Consider the following 26,184-nt stretch of genomic DNA (forward strand, 5'->3'; position numbering starts at 1 on the left):
TTTTTTTTAATTTTGTTTATTACGAGCTCGTTTCAATAACTCTTTTTTATTTTAAGTTAACTTAAATGTATCTAAAACAAGTTTTGTTTCAACAATTTAGGAAGTAAGTTTAAATTTATATTTTGCTAAAATTTATATTTAGCTTTTACCACAAAATTTAATACTGGACTTTTAAAAATAAATTTTAAAGAAAAAAAGAGATTTCCATACAAAAATAAATCTTTTGTAAATAAAAAGTAAATTCAAGTTTATAAAGATGTTTTACTAAACAGTCTTTAAATATTTTACTAAGCAGTCTTTAGATATTTCACTAAACAGTCTTTTTTACAGTTTTTGTTTAAACATGTCAATCGTTAATTCATGATGTCTTTCTATACCTAATTAATAGTATTCTGATACCATCATAAAGGTTATGATTGACACGTGACATTGTATACTTCATTAAAAAGAATGTAACAGTAAGTTGCTCATTGGCAACTTTGTCACTAGAAACAGTTAAACCTCGATTTATATTCTTTACAAATTGCCATATGCTTCAAAGAAATAAAAAATGTCATCTGGATTTTTATCTTTACGAATAACGTAATCAGCAATATATACTTATGTCATTTTAATATCGAAATTCAATGAATCGCCGAGAGCAAGTAAGTTATTAATGTTGCGAATACCCTCGCTAGGAAAACTTTACATTTTGGACATGAGCGATCTGAACCAAGATTGATTACCACATCTGAACTATTCTTAGACTTTATTAGCAACTTTGTACAATATATAGTTACTTTTTCAAGAACTTGTTGATCAGAAATAAAATTAGCTTCTCCTGAGCCTTGTCGTAATTTTTCTAATAGATTGTTGCTTTTCTAATAGATTGTTGTAAAGTTGCCTAATGTTAGAACCAAACCATAACAAGTCTGAACCAAACCATAACAAGTCTGAACCAAACCATAATAGGTCTGAACCAAACCATAACAAGTCTGAACCAAACCATAATAGGTCTGAACAATAAGTGTCTCTAGTTGTTTATTTAATTCTTTTTTCATTTTTCTATATGTATTGCAAAATCACCTATGGCAGAAAGTTTGCTTAAATTGTCATCATTTGCAGAAGCAATAGCAGATCTATTAGAATCTTTCAAAGGAATGTCTGCGTATAGACTGTGAACAAATTTTCCAAAATTTTATGACTTTGAGATTAAAAAAATTCTTCATTTTCATGCAGGTCTGGATGAATTTTTAATGCGGCTAATGCTTTATCGCAGAACACTCGGAGAAAAGTAATGACCTTTTGTCTTTTAATTGAGTTCGGATAAACAGAAACTTCCTTTAATTTAGACATTTTAGCAATATTCTTAGATACAGGCTTGTTCAAACTATAAATATCAACCCACCATGTTATTTTGTTTTTCTCCATCAATAAAAAGTTCAAGTTCTTGAGCTTTTTCTGTTATCCAGTTATTACGTATACTTTTTAATAAAAGTACATTATCAAATAAAAGAAATATATTATCCTTAGTAACATGCTTTTTTTTCAAAAAAGTTGAAAAAACTTCTGATTGACTCTGTTATCATAGAGAATAGCAAGCACATCTCCTCCATTATTTTTAATTGCGTCAAGAATCAGGGTTGACTGTTCAAAAATAAAACTCAGCATCAAGTTTTCTGACTGTTAACATTTTGTAAAGAAATTTTGGTTCATTAAGCAATTTTACAACCAAAAAGCTCAGTACTGTTTATGCTTGTAGATGAGGTTTGTCAACTAATTTACAAAATATTATGCCACTATGGTACTTCACATGGGTTTAACATAAACTTTATCTAAAAGTAAAATCTAGGTTTTGTGTCTTTTATCTCTAAGATTAGAGAAAATATATCTGATCATATTGTCTTAAGACTTACATTTAGATTTAATTCTTCCTAAAGTACGTAAACTTGGAAATTCAAAAACTTCTATGACGTGATTGTAGGCTGATCGTTAAAAGGAAAAGTACTCAAATACTCGCACATTTATTTCAATTGTATACTTTTATCCCAAATGGATGTCTTATTCATCAAACAAAATGTGTTGATATACAACTTCTTTCTTGTTCATTATTTCACAACAATTTAAAAATCTTAATGCTTCTTGGATATAAGAACATTTGTTCAAAATATAAGCTCAATTAGATAATAAAGTCAACTCTAAAGTTAAATCCACAATGAAGTCCTTCGAAAATAAGATTTTTATTAATGCAAAGAAGAAATCTAGAAATAGCACTTTCTATTAAAAAAATCTAAAGACTGAATATATAATACACCATTGCATAAATAATTGATAATAACCAAAATCAAATTCATTAGTTTTTCAATTTTCTTATAAAACATTTATACTTCTTATATTTTCTTGCAAATTAAATAATGCTAACTCATCCTCGTCTTGCTAACAAACACTATTAAGACTTTTTTCACTATTAAGAATGTTTTTTTTAAGTGGCTAGGGAACAGTTAGGACTAAACTAGGCTTTATCCAACCAAATACTGATGGATCATCACGAGTTCTCAGGTTTCCATAATCACTAACAATTAAATAACCTTTTGGCCGATGTCTTTCACATACTAAGGTGTTATTATTACGGGGCCATTCATATATTACGCATGCACCGAGGGGGGAAGGAATATCCTAAGTTATTTGCGTACGATTGCGTATGGGGGAGGAGGCGGAAGGTACAACAAATGTATATACGCAAACGGAAAAAAATTGAGAAGGCAGTTCACGTTCACTTGATCATTAATAAAAGGTGAACGCAGCTCACGTTTATGATCTATTAAGGTTATAAAGATTGAACAGCGCAAGAAAAAAAAAAAAAAAAAAATGATCACGTTCGCGTACATGAATGGAATTCTTTAACAAATCGCCCATCAAGAAAGACAAAAAGTTCAGCAACTTTGCAAGATAATATCATTTCCACAGACTTGTTCAACAGTAATATAAATTTTGTGTATCTTAAAAACAGATATTTCAGACTACTTTTCAATTATTCTAACCATAAGCACTGACCAACCGCCTAAACAAAAATTAAATTAAATTATAAAAAAACGTTTTTTTAAACCATTAAACATTTATTCTTTCAAAAATCAGCTTTCATTATTACATTGGAAACACTTAAATATGAAAACGCAAACAACCTTTATGAAAAATTCTTTGAAACATTCACCTAAGTTTACGAGTCTAATTTTCCAATAGTTATAATTACATTAAAAACAAAACATTTTAATAATCCCTGGATTACCAAGCGATTCAAAAAATCACCCAAAACTAAACAAAAGCTATAAATAAAATATTTGAAAACAAAAACACTAGCCAGCAAAAAAGTCTACAAAGATTTCAAAGATCTGTTTGAACAAATCCGAAAAAATTAAAAAAAAAAATACACAATTTAAAACTTATTTTAATTACAACAACTTACTTCATAACAATCAGTATGGTTTCAGAAAAGGGAGTTCAACTAAATATGCAATTATTCAATTTATACATCTCTAAATCTTTTGAAAAATCTCAATATACACTCGGTGTTTTTATTGACCTATCAAAAGCTTTGATACAGTCATTCATCACATTTTGATCCAAAAAATTAAATATTATGGTTTAAACAATAGAATCTTAAATTGGTTTGAAAGCTATTTAACAAATCAAAAACAGCTTCTGTAAAGTAATTATGGTCAGCAAAGTGAACCTCTGAGTATAACCTGTGGTGTTCCACAAGATTCTATTCTTGGACCACTGTTGTTTATACAAAACAACAGTGGTCCAAGAACTCACTGTTGTTTGATATACAAAAGTACATTTTTTAATTGGAATATATCTATAGACGCAGTCATATTTTTGACATTAAAAGGTGGAAATTAGTAATGCGTATGTCCTCCATTACACTGGATCACCTCAAAAATTCTGCCTTTCATTGACTCCACAAGTCGTTGAAGTGTAGTTTGATCCAACTCGGACCATGCTTTAAGGATTTTACACTTTAACTCAGTAACAGTTTTAAATTGGTGTCCGGCTGCTTTAGCGTCATAAACTTTTCTTGATAGCATTCCCCACACGTTCTTGATTGGATTTAAGTCCGGGCTACAAGTTGGCCATTCGAGAACCGGGATATTGTGGTCTTTAAACCATTTCATAGAATGCCTAGATGTGTGAACTGCAGCATTATCTTGCTGAAATATGGCATTATCGTCCATGTTTTTATCCATATAAGTTATGAGAACATCATCCAAAATTTCTGTATACTTTATCGAGTTCATTTTAGGTAAACCACAACACAGAGTCAATTTTCCTGAATAAGAAAGTCCACCCCAAACCATTAAACTTCCTCCTCCATAATTTCGTTTTGTTTGTGGGTCATTTATTCCTCTTAGATCATGCCAATAACAGCTGTAAGAGTTCGGACCATCTAAATTGAACTTTTTTTCATCTGAAAATATTACGTTTTGCCACTCATGAGTCCAATGCATATGGTTTTTAGCAAACTGTAATCTAACAATTTTATGGTGTTTTTTTAACATTGGTTTTTGGTGTGGTTTCTTCCACTTTACGTTTGGTGTTGTACGTAGAATATGTGCAACATGTTTATTGGTGACAGGCAATAATAATTTATCCTTTATTTGTGTTGCATTCAATTTATTTTTGGTTGCTTCGAAGCGAATTCGATTAATTTGCCGATTTGTTAATACTTTGTTGCTTTTTTTACACCGTAATTGTCACCTTTTGCAATGTAGTTTCATACAACATGGTCAGATCTTCCAATTTTTCTTGCTATTTCTCGTATAGAAAGTGCTGGTGAGATTTCTGAGCCACGATATAAATTAATTTGTATTTTTTCAGCACCTGTCAAATACTTTCCTTTAGGCATTTCGTAAAATGCAATAAAAATGATACTGGCAGAGCAAAAGATCAAATTACACTAAAATTTATCAATTTATTTGTGTAAAAGTGATTAAAAATCAATAATTACCTTTATTAACCTGATTGCGTCTATAGATATATTCCAATTAAAAAATGTGCTTTTGTATATCAAACATACTCTCATATTAATAAACACACATAGAAAAATTTTTTATGTGATTTTTATTAGCCCACAACACAACAATTATTTTGATAATAACTTGCATGCATATCAGTTGACAATACATAGAAAAAAATTAATATTAAGAGAAAAAAATTGATGCATCTAAACGAATATGCCTCAGTGTATAAATACACATTGAGAAATAAAAGTTTTTAAATGAACCTTTTTGTAGAACAAAGTTCAATCAATTTTGTATTGCATACCGTACACTCCATCTTTGGAATAAATTTGTACTAAATTTTGATCCTTCTATTACTCCTTATTTTGAAACTAAATTAAAAAAATTCATTATCTCTATGGATAAAATTCTAAAATTCTACTAAAGAAAGGAAGTAAAATGTATTTGTTAAACCTTCATCTTATTATATATTAGAATGTTAGTATGTTGTATTACGTTAAATACGTTAAATCTTAAATATATATATATATATATATATATATATATATATATATATATATATATATATATATATATATATATATATATATATATATTTTGATGATAAGATTCTTATGATCTTCTTTCGGAAACCTAGCTTTATATTGCTAGTATGCTAAATTGTATTATTTACGTAATTGTATTACGACTTATATTATTATGTATTACGACTAACATTGTAAACTGAAAGAGAAAAAAAAGAAGTTATATAATTATTATATATCATTTAAAGCTTTTAATCAGTTTGTACAGATTTAAAAGACTCAGAAATTAACCAAATTTTTTTGAGAGTAGGTGGCATCATGACCTGGATCTTGCATTTAGTGACCTTTTTTGGTGCTGCTATCCATTTTTGCTTAATTTTTTTTTAATCTTTTGATGCTTTGTTGCTTTTTAACAAGGTTCTATTTACAATTGCCCAGTAACTCTAAGTAATGCGCTGCTTCTACATTATATGATAAAACTGCTAAAAAAACAGCTAATTTGAAAACGCTTTTTTAAAGAAAATGTATTTCCGGACATTTTTTCTAGATTATTTAGTTAAGGTGGCACACATCTGAAAAGTTTAAGTAAGTCTTATAAAAAAAATCAATTATTGGATTTTTTGGTATTTTGATTCTAATATCATTCCTGCAGCATTTAATAAAAAAATTAGTCTCAAAAATAATACCAAAGTTGATCTAATGACTTTTTAGTAGATAAGAGTATTAAAAATTTCCCTAACGACGTCTTAGCAACCACCTAGTTAAAGTGTTATTTTAATGTGTGTTAACTTAATGTGTTTAATATGTAGATTCTTACTAGTTTTCCGTTTGAAAAAAATTCATTTTATTGAGCCTTTTGAAACAACCTGATCTGAAACGACTCTTTTTTTGCCGTGTCTCGTCACGTCAATAGAAACACGACAGTATTTAGCAATATAGCAATTAACAATATAATTGCTAATTGTATTGTTGTTAAGCCATAAATTTTTTTGAGGTGGTATGAATTGAAGAAAAGTATAAGAAAATTTGCGTGCTGAACGAAAACTAAATTCTATACTTAATTTAAGTGAAAACTTTGTTTTTATTATTTTATTTTAGGTGCCCCAAGAAGTCCTAACGGTCTTGTCACAGAGCACCGCGGAAGTGAATTTAACCAGGAAGTTCACGCCTCCTTCCTTCCCGTGACGCGAAAATATACCCAAAGCTCGTTTCGAACCTGGATCTCCTGCTCATAAAGCAAGCGTTCTAATTACTGCGCCACGGCCGCATAAAACTTCGCTAGTTATTTCGAATGTGTAAACTTCGAATTTATTTCGAATGTGTAAATAAGGTGAGCTCAGTCAGAACAGCGCGAGAATTCCTCAAACAAATTTGTTTTTAGTTGGGCTGCCAATATAATCAAGTTCTTTTTGTTTAACCTTTAAGTAGTTGTACTTAACAAATTTGAAAGATGAGTACTTTGGTAAATCTGCAGTTGAGCGGCGTAAAATAATTTTATTTTCTCGCATGTTGCGCTCTCGCCAGTGGAGGTTTTTTAAACATTAGGAATATTAATTGAAACAATAAAAGAAAAAAATTGTTGCCCCATGCCAAAACCTTAGTCGATGTAGCAGGACTTCCTTGTAGCAGCAGGCTATAAAATTGTCGATGTTGCATCATTTCCTTGTAGCGGCAGGCTATAAGATAGTCGATATAGCACCACTCCCATGTAGCAGAAGGTTATAAGAAAGTCAATATATATACTGAAGCCCATAAATATTCTTTATGTTAATAATAAAAAGTCACCACCTTGAGGAAGTCTCTACCGCTACTTTTTTTATATCTCAAAAATATGAAGCTGTTTCTATGCAGGAGGCCTGTTTTTCACGACCCAGGCGTAAACCAAAAACACGAGTATATTACGGGCAATTTTTCTCGAGTTTAACTTGTGTCTTATGAGATTTTTTAAGTCAATTTTAAACGTCACATGCTTCTGCTAGTGGTTTCGCATTCCTTTCAAAAATTTATTATAATATAATATTACATTTCCGTAACGGTGAAACCATTAATATTTTAACTGGTGTTTATGGTAAATAGTAATAGTTAATTTCACAGAATAAAAACTATTACTGGCACGTGTTATTCTTTATGTTTTAGGTTTTAAACACGCAACAGAAACCAAGCGTAACTTTTGTCTGAGTTGTGCCAATATCTACTTACAATTGCATCAATTTAGTAATTTAAAAACACGTGTATATTACGGGAAATTTTTCTCGAGTTTAACTTGTGTCTTATGAGGTTTTTCCATTTGAATCAATTTAGTAATATTAGGAGGCGCAGCTAAAGGTACATTCTTTATTAGATGTACTTTTGACTTATTGTAAACCTGTTTTTGAGCCTCTTTAGACTATCTTTCTGTTTATCTTTCACACTTCACATCTTTGCTCTTCAAAAACACTTATTCTCGAATCGTGGTTGCTGGTTATGACACACAAAGTTGAACAGGTTTCTGCAGATTCTCTATAAGTCAACCACAATTGGAAAATTGTAGGTAAGAAAGCTAAATATCAACCAAGATTAGACACGCTTCATTAGTTTTTAAAGTAAAAAAATACCATTTAAAAATGAACTAGTTTACTCAAAAGCATGTTAAAAAAATTAAAAATAAAGTAAAAACATAAAATTGTTATATACTGCTAGCATATTTCATATATAACGAATATATGAAATATGCTAGCAGTAAAAGTAGGAAATGCAAGTATGAAGCTGCAGGAAAGAAAAGAATAAAGTAACCACAAGTAGGTAGCTGTAAGATAACTAACAACAGTAAACTTTAATACTAATAAAATTAATTGAACTAAACCTTTAAAATCAGTATATAATTACTTAAATTTAACTTTTATAATTCTTTATAAATACAAATTATATATTACATAATTACATTTCATGTTGAATTGTAAAGGAGCACCAAACTAAATATTATAGCATATATAATTTGTAATTATCACAAATTTACAAATTAAAATTTTGTTATGTATACAAAACTAATAATTTACTTTAGGAATCATTATAAATATTATTACTTATTATTGTGATAAACTATCAAAAATTTACATAAAGTTGTTAATTCTCTATATATTGGTTTCGGATTATCACCATTTCATTATTTGTATCTTGCTTATGATCTATTAATTTCTTTTGATTACTACTTCTGTTTTTACAATCCATATTTAAAACAAAATTTTAATTGAACATACATGATTCATAAGTTGGAATCATATACTTTATGTTAATAAATGCATCTTCCCCGCCATGTCTTTCAAACAATTCAAGTGTTTCATTAATCAGGTCACCAATATTTTCACGCTTTTGTTGGCTGTAATCAATTTCGTCACCAGTATTAACATTTTTATTTTTAAAGATATTGATTACGGGAAGAATTTGCCGATAGTAAGGCACTAAGGCTCTGCCAATTAAATCGTGTGAAGCAACAAGGTGTTGCAATACTTTAAGAGTAGTGCAAACCACATCACGATTTCTAGTTTCTAAAGCATCACGAATCGGAATAATCAACTGCGGTATGACATCTAATATTTTTTCTCCTCCGTGCTCCAACATGTCATGAATTCCTTGACTTGCGAAAAAACAATATGGATGTTTTGTATTCTTGAGCCCATCAAAAAACATAGGAAGGTAATAAGAATAATCCAATTTTTCAATTTCAACTTTCCAGGCAATTTTATTTCCTTTTATGTCATGTTCTATTGCTACAGGAAGATCACCTCGCTCATAAAATTTTTTGAATGATGTATCTTCAGATGTAATTCGTGCTTTTGTAGCACCACATAATGGAGCCTCCAAAACCTTAAAAAAACAAAAGCTTTTTTTATTTCTAAAAAAAGTTTAAATTATAAAAAGAAAGTGTATATGAATATATTTATGTGTGAGTTTATATAAGGGTAGCTGTTAAAGCAACACTGTTAAGAAATATCTGCTTTTATCCTCTAAAAAAAATATCTGCTCTTATCCTCTTAAAGCGTTTTATATAATACAATAACACCAAGTTACAAATATTTCCTCATAAAAATTGAATTTAGGGGTAGCTCAAGACCCGTAGAAAACTATACCTTACTAAGGGTATATCACATATCCTACCCTAAAGTAAACATTTCTACCTTTTTATATTAGTGTGCACTTCATATGATCTTAAGGTAACTTCATTATCCTACCTCTAAAACTACATTCACAAGTTGCTTGTAATTTTTATTTAAAAATAAACATTTTATGGTGTATTTTTCAAACCACACGAGCAGATTGCTAGCCATCTAAGGATCTTAAGAGAAAATTTCTCAGTTTTAATAAACTTGAATTTTCTGGCGAAATATCTACTTCTTAACTCATAAAAACATTTCTGGTCTGGCAATTGTGAAGAGTTTTTGCAATAGGTTTTCGTTTTCACAATCTTTTCATTGTTTTTCACAAGTTTTCTTAGTTTAAAAGTTTTAATTTTTCTATCAATGGATTACTTTGAAGTTTTCTTTTTATGATAAGCTTTATATTCTTAAGGTCTAAGTTTCCTATCAAAGCTGGACTGCATTTAAATTTTCTCACAAGATCTCTATGTGACTGGACATGGATTTGCCTTTAAGGAATGATAGATTTTGCTTTATATATATATTTATCTTTAAATCCTTTCCTTTTTCCGCTACCAGCTTCTCTTTTTATAGATTGAGTCTGCTTATATCGCCACAAAATAAATCCAACTGAGGATCAAGAAACACTTGTCACAAGTTGATAATTTAAAATATCAACTTGTAACAATGAAAGATTTTGAAGAAAAATTCCAAAAACTTTTTTTCGATTATTATTTGTGCACTCATTTTAGTCCAATAACAATGATGACCAATACTTATTACTATTACAATCAAAAAACAAAATATTAGCTTCTAAGTTAAAACTTTTTTTAAATACTTCTGAAGTTATTTTTGGAGTAATTAACAATTAAAAGAATTTTATCGTATTCAACCGATAACATTAAGATACCTTTATGATTGTCTTTGTTTGATATCTTCGTCATAAATTTTACTAATTTACAATGGCTTCTGTTAGACCGTTTGATTGTGCAGTGTGGACTACTCGTTATTTTCATGAACTATTGAGAGAAATGACAAAGCTTCTTCTTATATGCTTTTAGAAATCTAAATGCAACTTGTTAAAGTGTTCTAATGTGGTATGATGTTGCATTTTCATGTGTTGCAATATGTGCAGAATGTTGAAACAGTTCTATACTTTTGATTTTGTATTCATAGCACAGATGAACCTATGAATATCTATTTTAACTAGGTAACCTAGTTGAACAAAGGTTACACTAAGGTTTAACTTAAGATTAAACCTTTGCTTTACTTAGTTAAAAAGTTGATTCAATAATGAAGTTTAAACATTGTTTTAAAAATATCTGATAACTAAATCACTTTTCTAAAAGATGATTGAAAATATGTTTTAGTAATAGGCAAGATAATTGAGTAGTTGTAATCAAGTCCTATCATTCTTTAGTAAAACATAAATGTTTAATTCGAAAACCTTTTTAATTGTTTAGTGTACCAGTGTCACTTATGAATGTTAACTTTTCCATATTTGAGTTTGAATTGTCTTTCTCAAAGTCTTATCTACTCAAAATCTACATCAAAAGCAATCCTAACCAAATGTATGCAATCTGATCTTTTGTCTCCTAAAAAAGATAATGCTGTAAATCACAATTATCATGGATCCTGAAAATGCCAACCTGGCTGACCTAAGGACGCCACTTATATGGAAATATAGCATATGCATTATGGTATGCAAATTTTGAAATCTTTTAATTTTGTCAGCAAAGAAAAATTTTATTTTAATGTTCAAATTGAGTGAAACTTTGACTTCATAGAGCGGAAAGAAAAATACAGTCTGATTGATAAGCTGGTTAAAAATTTATGGCAGTTTTATTTAAAACTGTTAGTTTTTTGCAACTTATACCTCAAAACGTTACTAATTACTGTGATATTTGGTCACCATTTTCATTTTTCAGACCAAAATATTGATTTGCTATTTAAAGCGTAATTTGACTTGGCTTATGCATAGTGTATAAATCCCAGCATTTTCCGAAGTAAGTCCCAGGTATAAATTATTGTCAAAAAAAAAAGTTTGAAAAGGTTTTCTAGGGATACCTACATAGAAAGTAAAAGTATTTATTTCTCTTAAAACAGAAAAACTCTGAGAAAACAGTTTTTCTGCTAATTCTGATGTTACGTAAAATAACTGCTAAAAAGTTTTGAGTGACGAGTTTGAGGAAAATTTTTACGGATTAGGGTTGTTTTAAAACAAAATTTGTAAAAACTTGATAAAAAATTTGATAAAAATAATAGTAGAGGCACAAAAAGAGAAAATCTCTATCAAAAAGGATTAAGATGTTATAAGGGGAGAATAACTCTTTGAAGAGCAGTAAAAATCATTTTTTAAACATCCTCTTATAGAGCAAACCATCATTGAGAAAGAACCAAATGTGCATTGCAGCACATGCCTCAGCCCTGATTGAGGAATTAAGAAGCAACTTCAACAGTTACCATCTGTTAAAGTTGCTTCTCTTTATCGTGCTTGCCATTATCTTATTCCTGATTCCATTCTTTACCTCAACAAATCTTGTTGTCTCTGTATGGAATACTATTTTTACCTAGAGCCACTCTCCCATCATTTTAAAGTTGCTCCACTTTTCTACAAATACTATCATGGTTGCTACTCAAAGTAGCTATCATTTCTAGTATCATTAAGCAAAACTCATTCTTTTCTGACTCATATTCAGCAATATCACATCATTTTACAACATCTTTCTCTCCATGCTCTAAAAACTTTTATTCATCTAGTTTTTTTTCCCGCACTTTAATTCTTTGAAACTCTCCTCCATCATCATGTTTTCCTGACTCAAACAACCTATAACTTTTCAAGTCTTCTGCCAGCTGTTACTTAGCTTTTAAACACTATTCTTTGTTTTCTAGTAACTTTTAACTTAATAGTTTGCTTGCAGTATTATTAGCACTAAATTAGAATAAAATAGAAATAAAAAGATAAATTAGATGATTGATTAAGAAAGTTGCTATTCATCAACATAGGAATATCAACAATATTGTGATAGTTGTTTGCAGTAAATAACTTAGTTTTGTTGGAGTTCTCAATTCCACTTTCATTTCTCAACCACCACATTCTCAACCACCAAATTCTCAAACCACTGCAAGCCTCAAGCTTTTACAAAAGAGAGATTCGAGATTAGTTGCCTGTTTTAAGCAATCAAAATAAGAAATACCTTTGTCAAGAAAGGAGTACCAAGTTAAATCATCAGTAAATATAGCCACTTTAGATGTAAGATTGTCAGAAAGATCCTTGGCCTTGTTGTGAACCAATTAACATCAGCGTTAAGCCATTTCATATATTCCATTTTTTATCATTTTTTAATATTTAAACAAGTCTAAAGTAATCATTTAAGTGGTAAGATAAAAGAAGTGATTAACGTTATAAAAACCACTTATGAAGGTTGAATGACAATTATGTAAAAAAGTTTGCATGAAAATTACATTTGATATTTGTGCTATTTACACACGTAATAACTTGAGAAAAAACAATTAAATTTTTATTTTTCTTTACCTAACTTTTCCATTAAAAATGTCCAGTAAAAGAAAAACAAAGATGTTATAGGCGCGTAAAAAAAAAAAAAAAAAATCATAAAATAAACATAATAAAATATTATTTATTTATCATCTTGCAAGCACAAGAATATTTATTTAGACAATTTCTTATAACAATCAATAACAAAAATTATTACCTAATTTAAAAAAAAATATCAGCTAAAAATAGTTCATGTTAAAATTTTATTTTAATATTAGCGCCACTTTTTTATTTTAAATTTTATTTCTTTGTTTGTTTTGTTTATGATTGATTTAATCAAAAAAACTAAAAAACATTAATTATTACAAACTTTAGGCGACATCTTATAAAGAGTTTATTACTTTGTAATTAAAATTTTTATTTTATTATTAATATAACTCTATTATTCATTTTTTTGGTTAAATTTTTTGCTCTTGCAATGTCTTTGTTTATATTTATAAGTTTAATTTTGTGAAAAATTATAGTTTAGAAAAATAAAATTTTATAATAGTTACATCAGCTTTATATAATTAACAGATTGTGCGATACTAAAAAAGCGAAAACAGAAATTTCCTCTTAATTTAGAAAAAATTTTGATTAAAAAAATTATTAAAATTAAGAAAATTTTTTTCCTCCTTGGTTTTTCTTCCTCTTTTTCTGTTTTTTACAAAAAAGGTAAATTTTTTGTAAACATGTTATAACTTATAACACTGCATCAAAAATATTCATAAACCGTCTGTTTAACTTTTTTGTCTCAAGGCAACTGAAAGTGCAACGGTACATATTTTTTATTGTGGTAGTTTAGACAGTAATTTATTTTATTTTGGTAGTTCAGAAAAACGTCTTTAAATAAAGTTAAAAAAATAAAGATAATTTTATGACATCAAAATCACAAAAGAGCTAATGTGCTAAGCCGTTTTTTATTTAAAACAAGGCCTGCGATACAGTCTTTCAGTTTCAGCAGTTAGCAAGTCAACTGTAGAACAAGAAGATCAAAAGCCATATTGATTATCAGAGAGTAAATAGACTCAAGATGAAATGTTAGAAATTGATTTATTAAAGATCTAAAAACTTTACTAATAATAGTTAGAAGACTAGATAATAGTTAGAGAGGTCAGAGCGTTCTCCATAGTTTTAAAATTTGGAATCACATTTTTCATTTTCAAGCAAAAAGGAAAACAAGATTCAGTCAACCACTTATTAAATAGTTTAGACAGAATTGAAAAGAGTTCTGAAGAACACTTTTGTAAGATTATGACAGGATTGTTGTCTAAACCACAGGCTGTAGAAGAGTTTAATTGAGAAATAACTTTAGCAACAGAAGCAGATTTTTGATGTGTAGCAGTGACTTAACCTGTTTAACTGGAATGGCAGAAATAGTATATTCATAAGATTCAAGAGTAAAATTAGAGAAAAAGTTCTTGGCAAATAGTTTTGTTTTATCTTTAGGAGAAATAATAAGATCAGACCCATGAATTAGAGATGGAAAGTTCAACTTACCTTTTTTAATGACACTGTAAAAGATTTTCCAAAAGTCTTAAAAGCCTAACTTCTAAGATATGAAAATCAGTAATCTGAAAATAATGGAGTTGAGCACTAGATAGAACCTTTTTATATTATTTTTTTGCAATAATAATAAAACATTTGTTCTTAAAAAAGTTGTTCTATCTAAAAAAGATTAAAAAAGAGCAAATTTATCAGCAGAGATATGAAAGACATCCAATGACCATATACCAAAAAAAACATTACTACCAGCTAACTACAGAACCATTAAGCTGAGTTTTAAAACTGTACCTCATTAGGAGATAACAGCAAGAGTTGCATAGCCACTATCAACTAATTTTGCACAAATCTATGAGTACAGTCAAGAAGACCAAACATTCATCATCCTAGGCAGGAAACAATGCAATACAGGTTTACATCTATGTCAGCCTAAATAGATGAAGAAGGGATGCAAGGTTGGTCAACAAAACTATTCTGCTTACCCCTAAAGTCTTTGCCTAAGAAGCCTTTAACAAGACCGTAGCTGGATGCAATTAAGCTCCGAGATGCCCAAGATGAAGGGAAGAACAAAGACTTCAATTTTTACCTTACGTTAAGGCCAATTATTACCAAAACTGTAAGTAGTAAGTGCTGTGACAATAAAACCATATTTTGTAAAAATTGACCAAGGTTATGCGCAGAATTCAACAAAATCAATAAGAAAATATGTAATTTTTTCTAAGGCCAATGCCAAAAAAATAAAGGCCAAGGCCAAGACCAAGGCCATGGTCTCAATATTTGGCCTTGGCCTTGGTCTTGGCCAAAAATTACTAACAACTCCGCATATATATTTATATATACACACATACGTACATGTATACATACATACATACACATACATAAATATATAAAATTCATGTCTCCAAGGATTCAGAAAGGGCAACTACAGTGAAGTTGGTTATGGTTTTTTTGCAGATTCTACACAAAACATCATGGTGAGATCATGTGAATGAAACATAGACTAATTAAGGAATGAAAGTTAGGCAGTTAGTGCTATGTTTTTTTACTGCATTCACCTTCCCAAGGCTACAATTGAGAAGGCTACTTTTTTTCTTTTTCCTTTTAAATTCCTCTTAAATCTCTCTCAACCCTATAGCTTCAAAACACAAACCTAAAAACACAAAACAAACTAGAATAAAGAAACAAGTTAAGCAAGGTACTAATGGGACATAATATCCAACACAGAAAAATATGGATATTGATACTGTATTTAAGAAAAATTTGTTACATCAATTTCTTAAATACTGTATTTAAGAAATATTCACATCAAAAAGTATGTACATAAAAACCCATTGTTAAATCAAAAATTAGTTTTAAAATATAAAAATTAAATGCATGTACCTTGAAGATTTTCAGGTAAGATAAAATTATTTATACATTTCCATATTTATTATTAGTAAACCACTGATATTAGTAGGTTTAATGATTGATAAATATTTTGCATTTCAAATTAAAAAGTATTTAATAGAACTTTTTAAACTGTCATGAGTTTTGCAAAACTTCACATTTTAGAAACAGCATATTTAGCTAATTGATTGTTCTTTAAAACAAGAATGATCTGTTTTCTGTAAAAGATCAAATCAAATGAAAACTCTTTCTTTTTAATAAATGTGGATTTTCTTAATCAAAATGAATATATAAAGATGTTTTTTCATGTTATTTTTCAAAAAAGTTCATTTTATATTAAACAGAGTTTTTGAGGTTATGTCCATTTATAATACATTGTAATGGTTGAGTAACAAGTCCTTCCCTTTAATGATAAATCAATGATTTCTTTGAAGCAAAACATCAAAAAACAAATTTTGATGTTTTGCTAAAAAGGAACCATTGTTTTATATGCAACTTGATTTTTCTTTTTTCATTTCGACTCCACAGTTGATAAATTTTCTTAAGCTTTTTTAAATAGATGAATATTAGTAAAACAATTGATGAAAAATTTTATTGTTTACCCCTTGATGTTGTAATTTATAAAGATCTCAGTCTTTTTGGTTAAGCCTTATTTCATATAACTCAATATTTTTAGTTTTCTCTTTATACTTTGACAATATTTTTGCACTGAATAAGTCTTATTGGTCAATGACATTTTTGTCACTTCTGTTACCATAATTGAATAGTTTCATTAGAAACCATTTTAACTCATTCATTTTCTATTTCATTTTTAGACTCTGCTAATTTATTAGGTTAAATGCCTGATAATTGCAATATTTAGATGCGTTTTTTCTGTTTCAAAAAAAGGTTTAGAAATTAAGAAATTTCAAAAAAATATTCTGACAATTTTTTTTGAAATTTCTTAATTTCATATAATTTTTACAATTTATTAAAATACAATAAATTCTTAAAAAAAAAATCAAAAACAGAGAATGATAAGTTTTGTAAAATGTCTTACAAATTACGAGATGGTACATTGTTATATACAAATAAAATCAAAGTTATATTGAACAAAACTGGTTGTCTGTATAGGCCAAATGATTTTACTGATATGGATGATTTTGATTTAGTTTTTTAAGAAGCAAGAAAATTTGTTGATAAGAGAGGATTTAAAGATGTTTTGATAATAAGATATTTAAGTTTTTCATTCCAGTGCTATTATTGTTTTTGATTAAAGAATGGTATCTTTAATCAAAAACAATAATAACATTGAGCACAAACTCGTAAATCTGTTAAACGAAACCTTTCTACATCAACGTAAATGTAAATGTCCCTCCATTCCAAATGTCAAATAAAATTGCATCGAATATGTTAGATCCCATTTTTACAACTGAATCGGGCAACGTGTGTGCAATAGAAACAAAATTTGTGCTAGGAAATATTGACAAGTGGCATTTGATTATCTTTTGTGATAATCAAATGCCATTTGATTATCACAAAAATTTTTAAAATTACTGTTTAAAAAAAAAGCAAGTGCTTTCAAAAAACAGATATGTAAATTCTTTTATAAAAATGCAAATTTTGATAAAATATCACAATTTTTTTCAAATGTTGTCTGGGTCAATTTATTTGAGAATAAACAGGTCCAGAAGATGCATGATGATAGTGAAGAACTCAGAGTTGACTAAGAGTACCCTTTTTTTTTGACAGCATTATGAAGGGGGAGGGGAAAAAGTTATGTTTTTGAGTTGCCCTCCCCTGACCCACCCCTCTCTCCTCCTCCTCCCCTAGTTAAAACTGGTGCCGTAACAATGATTTTTTATTATCATTTTTTCAATTATCATTTTAATCATTTGTGTTTTTCTAGTTTTATCCTAATATAAGGAGTTGATTTTATGGCATTTTTTTTGAATACATGAATTAATCAATGGACCATGTTACTCAAGTTATGATAAAAAAACTATTTTACTGAAGACTTAAATAAACGCTTTTATTGCAAATACCACGCTATTACCTCACGTTGGTTTGACAAAGTTCAACTGAAATAGTTTATATTAGAATTTAGAAAAAAATCTTTCAATTTTTTGTTAATGTTTAATTGAAACTATTTATATTATTTATATTATTTATATTATTGTTTTTTTATTTGTTTATATATTCTTTTAAGAAACTAAAGAACAAAAGTTCATTCATTCAAAAAGTAAATTTGGGCAATATTTATTATGAATGAAATTTTTTACTTTTGTTCAGTTATTATGAAAAGCAGTTAATTCTTAATTGCCAAAAAACAAAATTTAACTTTACTCTGAATAGATGTTTTAAAATTGTCCTATCTTTTGAAAAAGCAAATTTTTTATACACTCCATTGTTATAAAATTTCGCTACAAGTTTTTAAAATTAATTTTTATAGCGACATTCATTTTTTTAAAACTAACGTTCAGTAAGTAACCAAACAGTTACGTCACATAATGACGTAAAAAAGCTATTTTTAAAAAAAATCATTTTATTGTCCAAAAGAAAAAATGAGGCAGCTAAAATAAACTGAAAATTATTTATATACTACTGCATTTAAAACTGAAAATTTTTTTTCTATTTTTAATAAAAAAGCAGAAGAAAAAAATAATTATTGGGTGCCCATACCGCTCTAGCAGTACTAAAATAGGTTTGGTTTCGTCCCTGGATGAGTTGATTTATTATACCAGCGTAGCAAGTAATTTATTCATTCCAAATATTGATGTTTCACTTCTTAATAATAAAACAACTTCGTGGATAAATGAAGAATTAAAAGATATCATCAGAAAAAAAAATCTATTTTATACAAACTGCACTGGTAAATGGAAAGATGTGAATTTTAGTAATGATTACAAAAAATTATGTTGTCTTGTAAATTGAAAAGTGAAAAATATCTGTCTCACTAATGAAAGAGATTTAGTATCAATCAGTTAAATGTAAAAGAGTCAATAAAGACTTTGAGAAAACCTAATAGAGAATTATGTCAAGATCAATTGGAAATTTCAAATATTTTAAATAAATGCTTTCAGGATGTTTTTGTAATTGACGACCAAGGTGAACTACTGTCCTTTGAATCGAGAGTACAAAATTGCACTAGCAGATTTAATGATCTTTCTCCTGAAGAAATAAAATGCAATAATATTTTAAATCGACTTTAGAAACTTGATCAAAACAAAGCATGTGGTCCAGACAATCTTCATCCAACACATCCAACATCCAACACTGCTTAAAAACTCATCAAAATGCTGTTGCTCTACCACTTACATTAATTTTTACACTTACTTTAATTACTAGTCAACTGCTGATTCAATTTAGATCTGCAAACATAACTCCACTTTACATTTTTGTCTGGTTTCCCTCACTTCAGTTCCGTGTTAGATATTAGAAAGAATAGTCCAAAGTAAAATTGAAAAATATTGTTATGATAACAATTTAATGGTGCAATAGCAACATGGCTATGTGAAGAAAAATTTGTGTACAACAAATTTACTAGAAAATATTGATTTTATAACATTATGCATAGAAAACGGTACACTAGTTGATATTGTTTTGCTAGATTTTGCAAAAGCATTTGAAACTGTTGCGCATAAAAGACTGATATTAAAGTTAAAAGCATATGGAATCACCGGTCTTGTTTTGAAATGGATTGAATCATTCCTAACAAATAGATGACAAAGAATAGTTAAAGGTGAAATGGTATCTAACTGGGTCGACATTTTAAGTCATGTGCCGCAAGGTTTAGTTATTGGTCCTTTCCTTTTTGTTATTTATATTAACGACTTACCTATGATAACGAAAAACATCACAAAGCTATATGCAGGTGATACTAAGACTTTAATAAGTATAGATTCTGATCTGTGTGTGAGAGAAATTCAAAATGACTTTCAAAACTTTCTCAAAATAACTCAAAGATTGGCTATTAAGATTTAAAGTAAATAAATATGTTGTCATGAATTATGGTTCAAGTAACAAAAGAGTCCCCTTTTTATTAATGGTGTTCAACTGCTGGATTCCACATCAGAAAGAGATCTTGGTATTTTATTCAGTACAAATCTTAAATGGAAGGATTAAGTCACCATGGCAATCGGTAAAGCAAATCAGATGCTATGTCATGTTAAAAAGTCATTTGCGAGATTTGAATGTAAACTTTTATGTTTCCTTTATTTTAAATTCATTCCTTCTCTTTTAGAGTTTGCTATTCCAGTTTGGTTTCCGTATTGAAAGGAGATTGTGATACTATTAAAAGAGAGCAACATAGAGCAACAAAACTTGTACCTTCAATAAGTAACCTTACATATGAAGATTGACTTGTTTCTTTAGACTTAACCACTTTAAATGTGAGAAGAAAAAGTGGTGACTTGATTCAAATATATAAAAAATTTGTTCATGGCATTAAAAATATAAAGCCAACAAAAGTTTTTCATTTGCAAATAACAACTTAAGAGGTAACCGTTTTAAATATTACAAAGTATTTGCCAGACTTCCATCAAGAGAACATTTCTTTTTCAATAGAATTGCGAATCTGTGGAACTCGCTTCCAAATGAAGTTATAACAGCACAATTAGTTAATAATTTTAAAGTCATACTTGATTGCTGGTTGAGAAGAAATCAAGCATAACAGCTGTCAAAATGTGCATGAAAACACACTGGTTTTTTCAATAAATCATTTTGTTTAACTAAAAACTAATGATCCAAAGAATATCATATTCAGTTTTAAATGCTATATAATGATGCCTCAAAGAATCGTTTTTATTTAATGAGAAAAATCATCTTAAAATATTTATTGTTTTACCCGTAAACTTCTTTAATTCCTTATTAAATCCATTTAAGAATTTGCATACAAAAATTCTGTACCTGTATTTTACAAGAGCAATGTACAAAATAATAACAAGACATAAGATAACTCAGTGTCACATTAGACATAAAGTAAACTCAATATATTTATATATACACCTTATATATTATATATATAAGATGTTTTAACTTTTAAACTAATAGCTAGAAGAAGCTTTTTTTTCTGCTTCATTTATATTAAAAATTTAAAAAACATCTTATTTTACTTTCTATCAAAATAATTTATATTTATTTTAATAACTCTTTACAATTATTTTTTTTTAGAAAACTGTCACAGACTGTGCCAAACTTACTTTGCAACTTCACTTTAATAAAATTTTAAACTTTAAAATAAAGCATTATTAAAATTATTAGAATCTAGTTTTCAAGAATAAGTGAAAATTATTTTTTAAAAAGGGGTAACTGCAGCAATAGTCTTTTTGAAAGAGTGTTGCAATAGTCTTTTTGAAGAGTGTTTATAATTGCTACACTCTTTTTGAAAGAGTGTTTCTAATTGCAACACTCTTTTGAAAGTGTGTTGCAATCATAAATTATACACTTTGCAGTTGTAACATTCTTTTGAGAAAGTCTAAAAAATAAATCACATGATACCTTAGATATAATTTATTTTGATATTATGAGGAAAACTTTAACTTATAAGGTTAAGTAGCCTTCCTTATATAATAGTGAACACTCTAAGTCATGGAAAGATTGATTTGTAAAAATAAAACATAAAAATTTAAACATGACATATCATAATAAACAAAAAATTATATAAATATATTACAAACATTTTATAAAAATAAAAAATATATAAAAATATTACTTTCACATCTTTATTCAAAGATTTTATTGAAAATGCTTCAACTTCTCTCACACTTTTTAACTTTTTAGAGAAGTTTCTTTGTTGATCTTGCCTTATTTCATTTTGGTGCTCAACTCTTAATTCAGAAACCATTGCCATATTTGAAACTGAAATTTTAAAACTTATATATATATATATATATATATATATATATATATATATATATATATATATATATATATATATATATATATATATATATATATATATATATATATATATATATATATATATATGTATGTATGTATATATATATGTACATGTACATATACATATAAATAAATATACATATATATATATATATATATATATATATATATATATATATATATATATATATATATATATATATATATATATATATATATATATATATGTATGTATGTATATATATATGTACATGTACATATACATATAAATAAATATACATATATATATATATATATATATATATATATATATATATATATATATATATATATATATTTATATATATATATATATATATATGTATATATATATATATTTATATATATATATATATATATATATATATATGTATATATATGTATATATATATATATATATATACATGCATACATACACACATACATACATATATAAATATATATATATATATATAAATATATATATATATATATTTATATATTTATATATATATATATAAATATATACATATAAAAAGTAAGTAAGTATAAATACCAACTTAAATGACTTTTATTTTATTTTTACATGTGACTTTAATACTACAATAAACTATAAAGTTTAGGTTATAACTATTACACAAACATAATCTTCAAATTTTACTTGTAACTATTTTATTATTTATAACTTAATGTAAATTTAAATAACAAATTATTTGTAATAACATTAACAGTGCTATTGTAAATAATACATTATTACTTTAATAATATTAAAGTACATGTTGTACACATGTTAAAAATAAAGTTTTTAGGGGATGCATTAATATTAATAATAATAATAATTTTAATGCATTAACATTAATAAATTTAATGCATTAACATATTAATGCATTACTTTACCATTGGCGTAGTATTAGCACGAGGTAAAAACATTGTAAAAGATTAATAAGCACTCGTTAATTTATATTTATTTTCCCCATCCTTTAAAATCTTTATTTTTAACATGCATCTTTTCCCTAAGCCTTCTAAAAATAACAGATTTATTTGGTCACTTGATTCTCCCCTTGACTACACTGGTAGTTTGGAAAACACGGTAGTTTCAAAACATGGTGAATAAATTTCGTACGAGCACGAATGAGTTAGGTGGTCTTCATCTCGTTACTATGCTTAAAGTATTTTTTATCCTTAAAAAATAATACTTTAATTAGTTTCCAAAAAATAACAGATTGTTTAAATAGTTAGTTTTACTCGGTTTCTCAATTTCGTATTTTGGTTACATTCGTAACGATAAAGACAGTGATTTGACAACGATGATAGCTAGCCATTTAATCTAGCGACAAGCCAGATATTTAAGCTAGCAACTAGCCAGCTATATAAGCTAACAACTAGCTAGCTATAAAAGCCAGTGACTTGCTTGCTATATAAGCTAACGGTTAGCTAGCTATATGAACTTACGCATACCTAGCTATATAAATTTACGACTAGATAGCGACAACTCGTAACGCTAAAGACAGCTACTTGACCACGAGGATCACTGGACAGATAAGATAAGTGACTAGCAAGCCATATAAGCTAACTAAAACTTGTAAAAATAAATACAGCAATTTGGCCGCGCGGATCGTTAGCTACGAACTAGTGACCAGTCATCATATGAAAAACAACCATTTACCTATAAGAATTGCTAGCAATGTATATATTTTAATAGGCATTTAAATAAAATTACTTTTATAAAAGATGAAATACGAGATGTAAAAACTGTTTTAATTAAAAAAAAAAATTCTGTCTGATTTCAATAGATTATAAAATGGATTTTTTTTTTTTAATTATTTCTAAATAACTTTGCTTACATAATGTTTTTAAAAAATATTTATTAAAAAATTTTCGACAAAAAAACATTTTTAGGGACAGCTTAAACATGTCTCTTAAAACATCTGTCAAAACATTAAGAAAAATTAATTTTAACAAAAATATTTCGTAAAAAAATGTTATATTTGTAGACAATTTTTTTAGTACATGTTTATTTTACAACTTCAAAGTATTTACAAGTAACCAATCACAGTTTGGCGGTAAAGAAATACAAATACATAAATATAAAGTTCGAAATATACAAAGCAAATAAAAATATAGTTGCATACAACTCCGAGACATGATTTAAATAAATACCAATTACAACAATATAATAACGTGTACGTAAAAATAATCTGAGAAATGTATCTCCATATTATTCCAATTAAAATAAAAAATACATTAAATAAAAATTAATTTGCTGATTTTTCGGAGGAGTGTTTAGATGTTTCACTATATGTTCATTTACCATATATCAAAATAATGTTAGTGTATAAATATGATAAAAAAAGAAATTTGTGTAAGATTGATAATAAGAATTACTTATTTGTAGTAATAGGAAGCTCGCAGAAGACTTAAGTCAGTCTTGTCATCGAGTATCTTTTTCAGAGACGTGCAATACACATAAAAAATCAGTTGCATACGTGGTATATATATATATATATGTGTTACATATATACCTTGTTATTAATATTATTTTTATAATGAATTTGTATTAAAAATTGAGTTATTTTTTTTTTCAAATTTAAATAAATTCCTTATAGTTGTTTAATTTGATTATTGTAGTTTTTAGCTTTATTTTTAGAGAGTGTTCGATGTTTAAGTTTAATAGCGATTCGTTTCTGTAACTAATTTGTTAAATAAATAGCGACCACAATATGTAATTGAGAATTTTGAGAGTCTTGTTGTTTCAAAATCTTAAAGTTGCTTGTTGCTCTTGTAATGTATTTATTTATATTGTTTTTTAAAAGTGTGTTGCAAAATGTTCTGGAACCAGACTTAGTTTATATTTAAACATGAAAAGTATATTTTGAAAAATATTTATTTGAAATATATTTAGTTGAGCGTGAGTAAACTTGTTTTAGTTGTATACTAGTCTTGAAGTTTTTGACGTAAGTAAAGTGGTTCTAATTTAGATTGTTGGGTACTGCCCCATGCTATATTTGCATACATGAGATAGCTATGTATGAATTTTTATTCATACATAGCTATCTCGTGTATGCCAATAAAAGTAGAAAAGTTTTAGACTTTTTGTGACAAAAATGTTCTTGTCTTGAAAAGTAAACCTATGTTCTTTAATATTTTTAATTTTATGTAGTTTATGTGGGGTTTCCAGGATATGTGTTCATCAATTAGAACTCCTAAAAACTTTATATTCAGAGCTCTTTTGATGGTTATATTTTCTATATTAATTGTTGGTAGGTTCAGGGGTATTTTTTTAATTTGTTGATTAGAGTGGAATAGTATATACTTTGTTTTTTCTATATTGAGTGACAGTTTATTTGATTTAAGCCATATACGAGGGTCACTATTTATATTTCGGGAATTGGCAACACTGATGTCATGTGAGTCCATCTGATGGCTCCATCGTAAAGTTTGACATTTTTGACGATATACGTACTCAGAACATTATGTCATGCGGACGCTATTTATTTATTTTATATTTAGTCAAAAGTTTCGCCTCGGCAAAAAATTTATTGCACAAAAATGTTCACTGACTCGTGAACATTTTTGTGCGATAAATTTTTACGACTTTCGACGTGGATTATCACAACAAGAGTACGTCAATCAACTTAATTTGACTTTTGACGATGAAGCTCCATCAGAAGCAACTGTGTATTGTTGGTATAGTGAATTCAACTGTGGTCGTAGTTCGCTGTCCGACGAGTTTCGTGAAGGTCGTCCAAAATCTACTGTAGTGCCAGAAAACATCGATACTGTGCACGAAATGATTAAACAAGATCGTCATGTAACCTATTGTGAGATTGAGGCATCCCTAAGCATAAGTTTCACCAGCATATATGCAATTTTACATGAACACTTAGCTGTGCGAAAGTTGTGTTCGCGTTGGATCCCACATAATTTGACAATCGATCAAAAAAGGCTCGTGTTGATTGGTGCAAAGAAATGATTAAGAAATACAACCGCGGTGCTTCAAAAGAGGTTTATAAAATCTTGACAGGTAACAAATCATGGATATATTTGTATGAGCCCGAAAGTAAGCAGCAGTCGACTGTATGGGTGTTTCAAGATGAACCAAATCCAACAGAAGTTGTTTGCGCACGAAGCACTTCAAAGAAAATGGTGGTCTATTTTTTCGAAAAAACTGGTCATATTGCAACAGTGCCTCTAGAGGATCGTAAAACAGTAAATTCTGAGTGGTA

At 27.8% G+C, this 26,184-nt stretch overlaps 2 protein-coding genes across 2 annotated transcripts; one reads left to right on the forward strand and one right to left on the reverse strand.

The window, feature by feature from the left end:
- Positions 1-8,335: 8,335 nt before the first annotated feature.
- On the reverse strand, positions 8,336-21,911 carry LOC100201789 (parkin coregulated gene protein homolog). Its single transcript, XM_065793678.1, has 2 exons — positions 21,753-21,911; positions 8,336-9,367 (listed from the first exon to the last, which is right to left on the reverse strand). Exons 1-2 carry the CDS (start codon positions 21,888-21,890, stop codon positions 8,747-8,749), a joined length of 759 nt encoding a protein of 252 aa, XP_065649750.1. The 5' UTR covers positions 21,891-21,911; the 3' UTR covers positions 8,336-8,746.
- Positions 21,912-25,436: 3,525 nt separating this feature from the next.
- On the forward strand, positions 25,437-25,931 carry LOC136078770 (uncharacterized). The gene has a single exon (XM_065794572.1). It carries the CDS (start codon positions 25,437-25,439, stop codon positions 25,929-25,931), a length of 495 nt encoding a protein of 164 aa, XP_065650644.1.
- The last annotated feature ends 253 nt before the right edge of the window (positions 25,932-26,184 follow it).

Source organism: Hydra vulgaris, chromosome 03 (genome assembly GCF_038396675.1).
Source record: "Hydra vulgaris chromosome 03, alternate assembly HydraT2T_AEP".
Taxonomy (NCBI): domain Eukaryota; kingdom Metazoa; phylum Cnidaria; class Hydrozoa; order Anthoathecata; family Hydridae; genus Hydra; species Hydra vulgaris.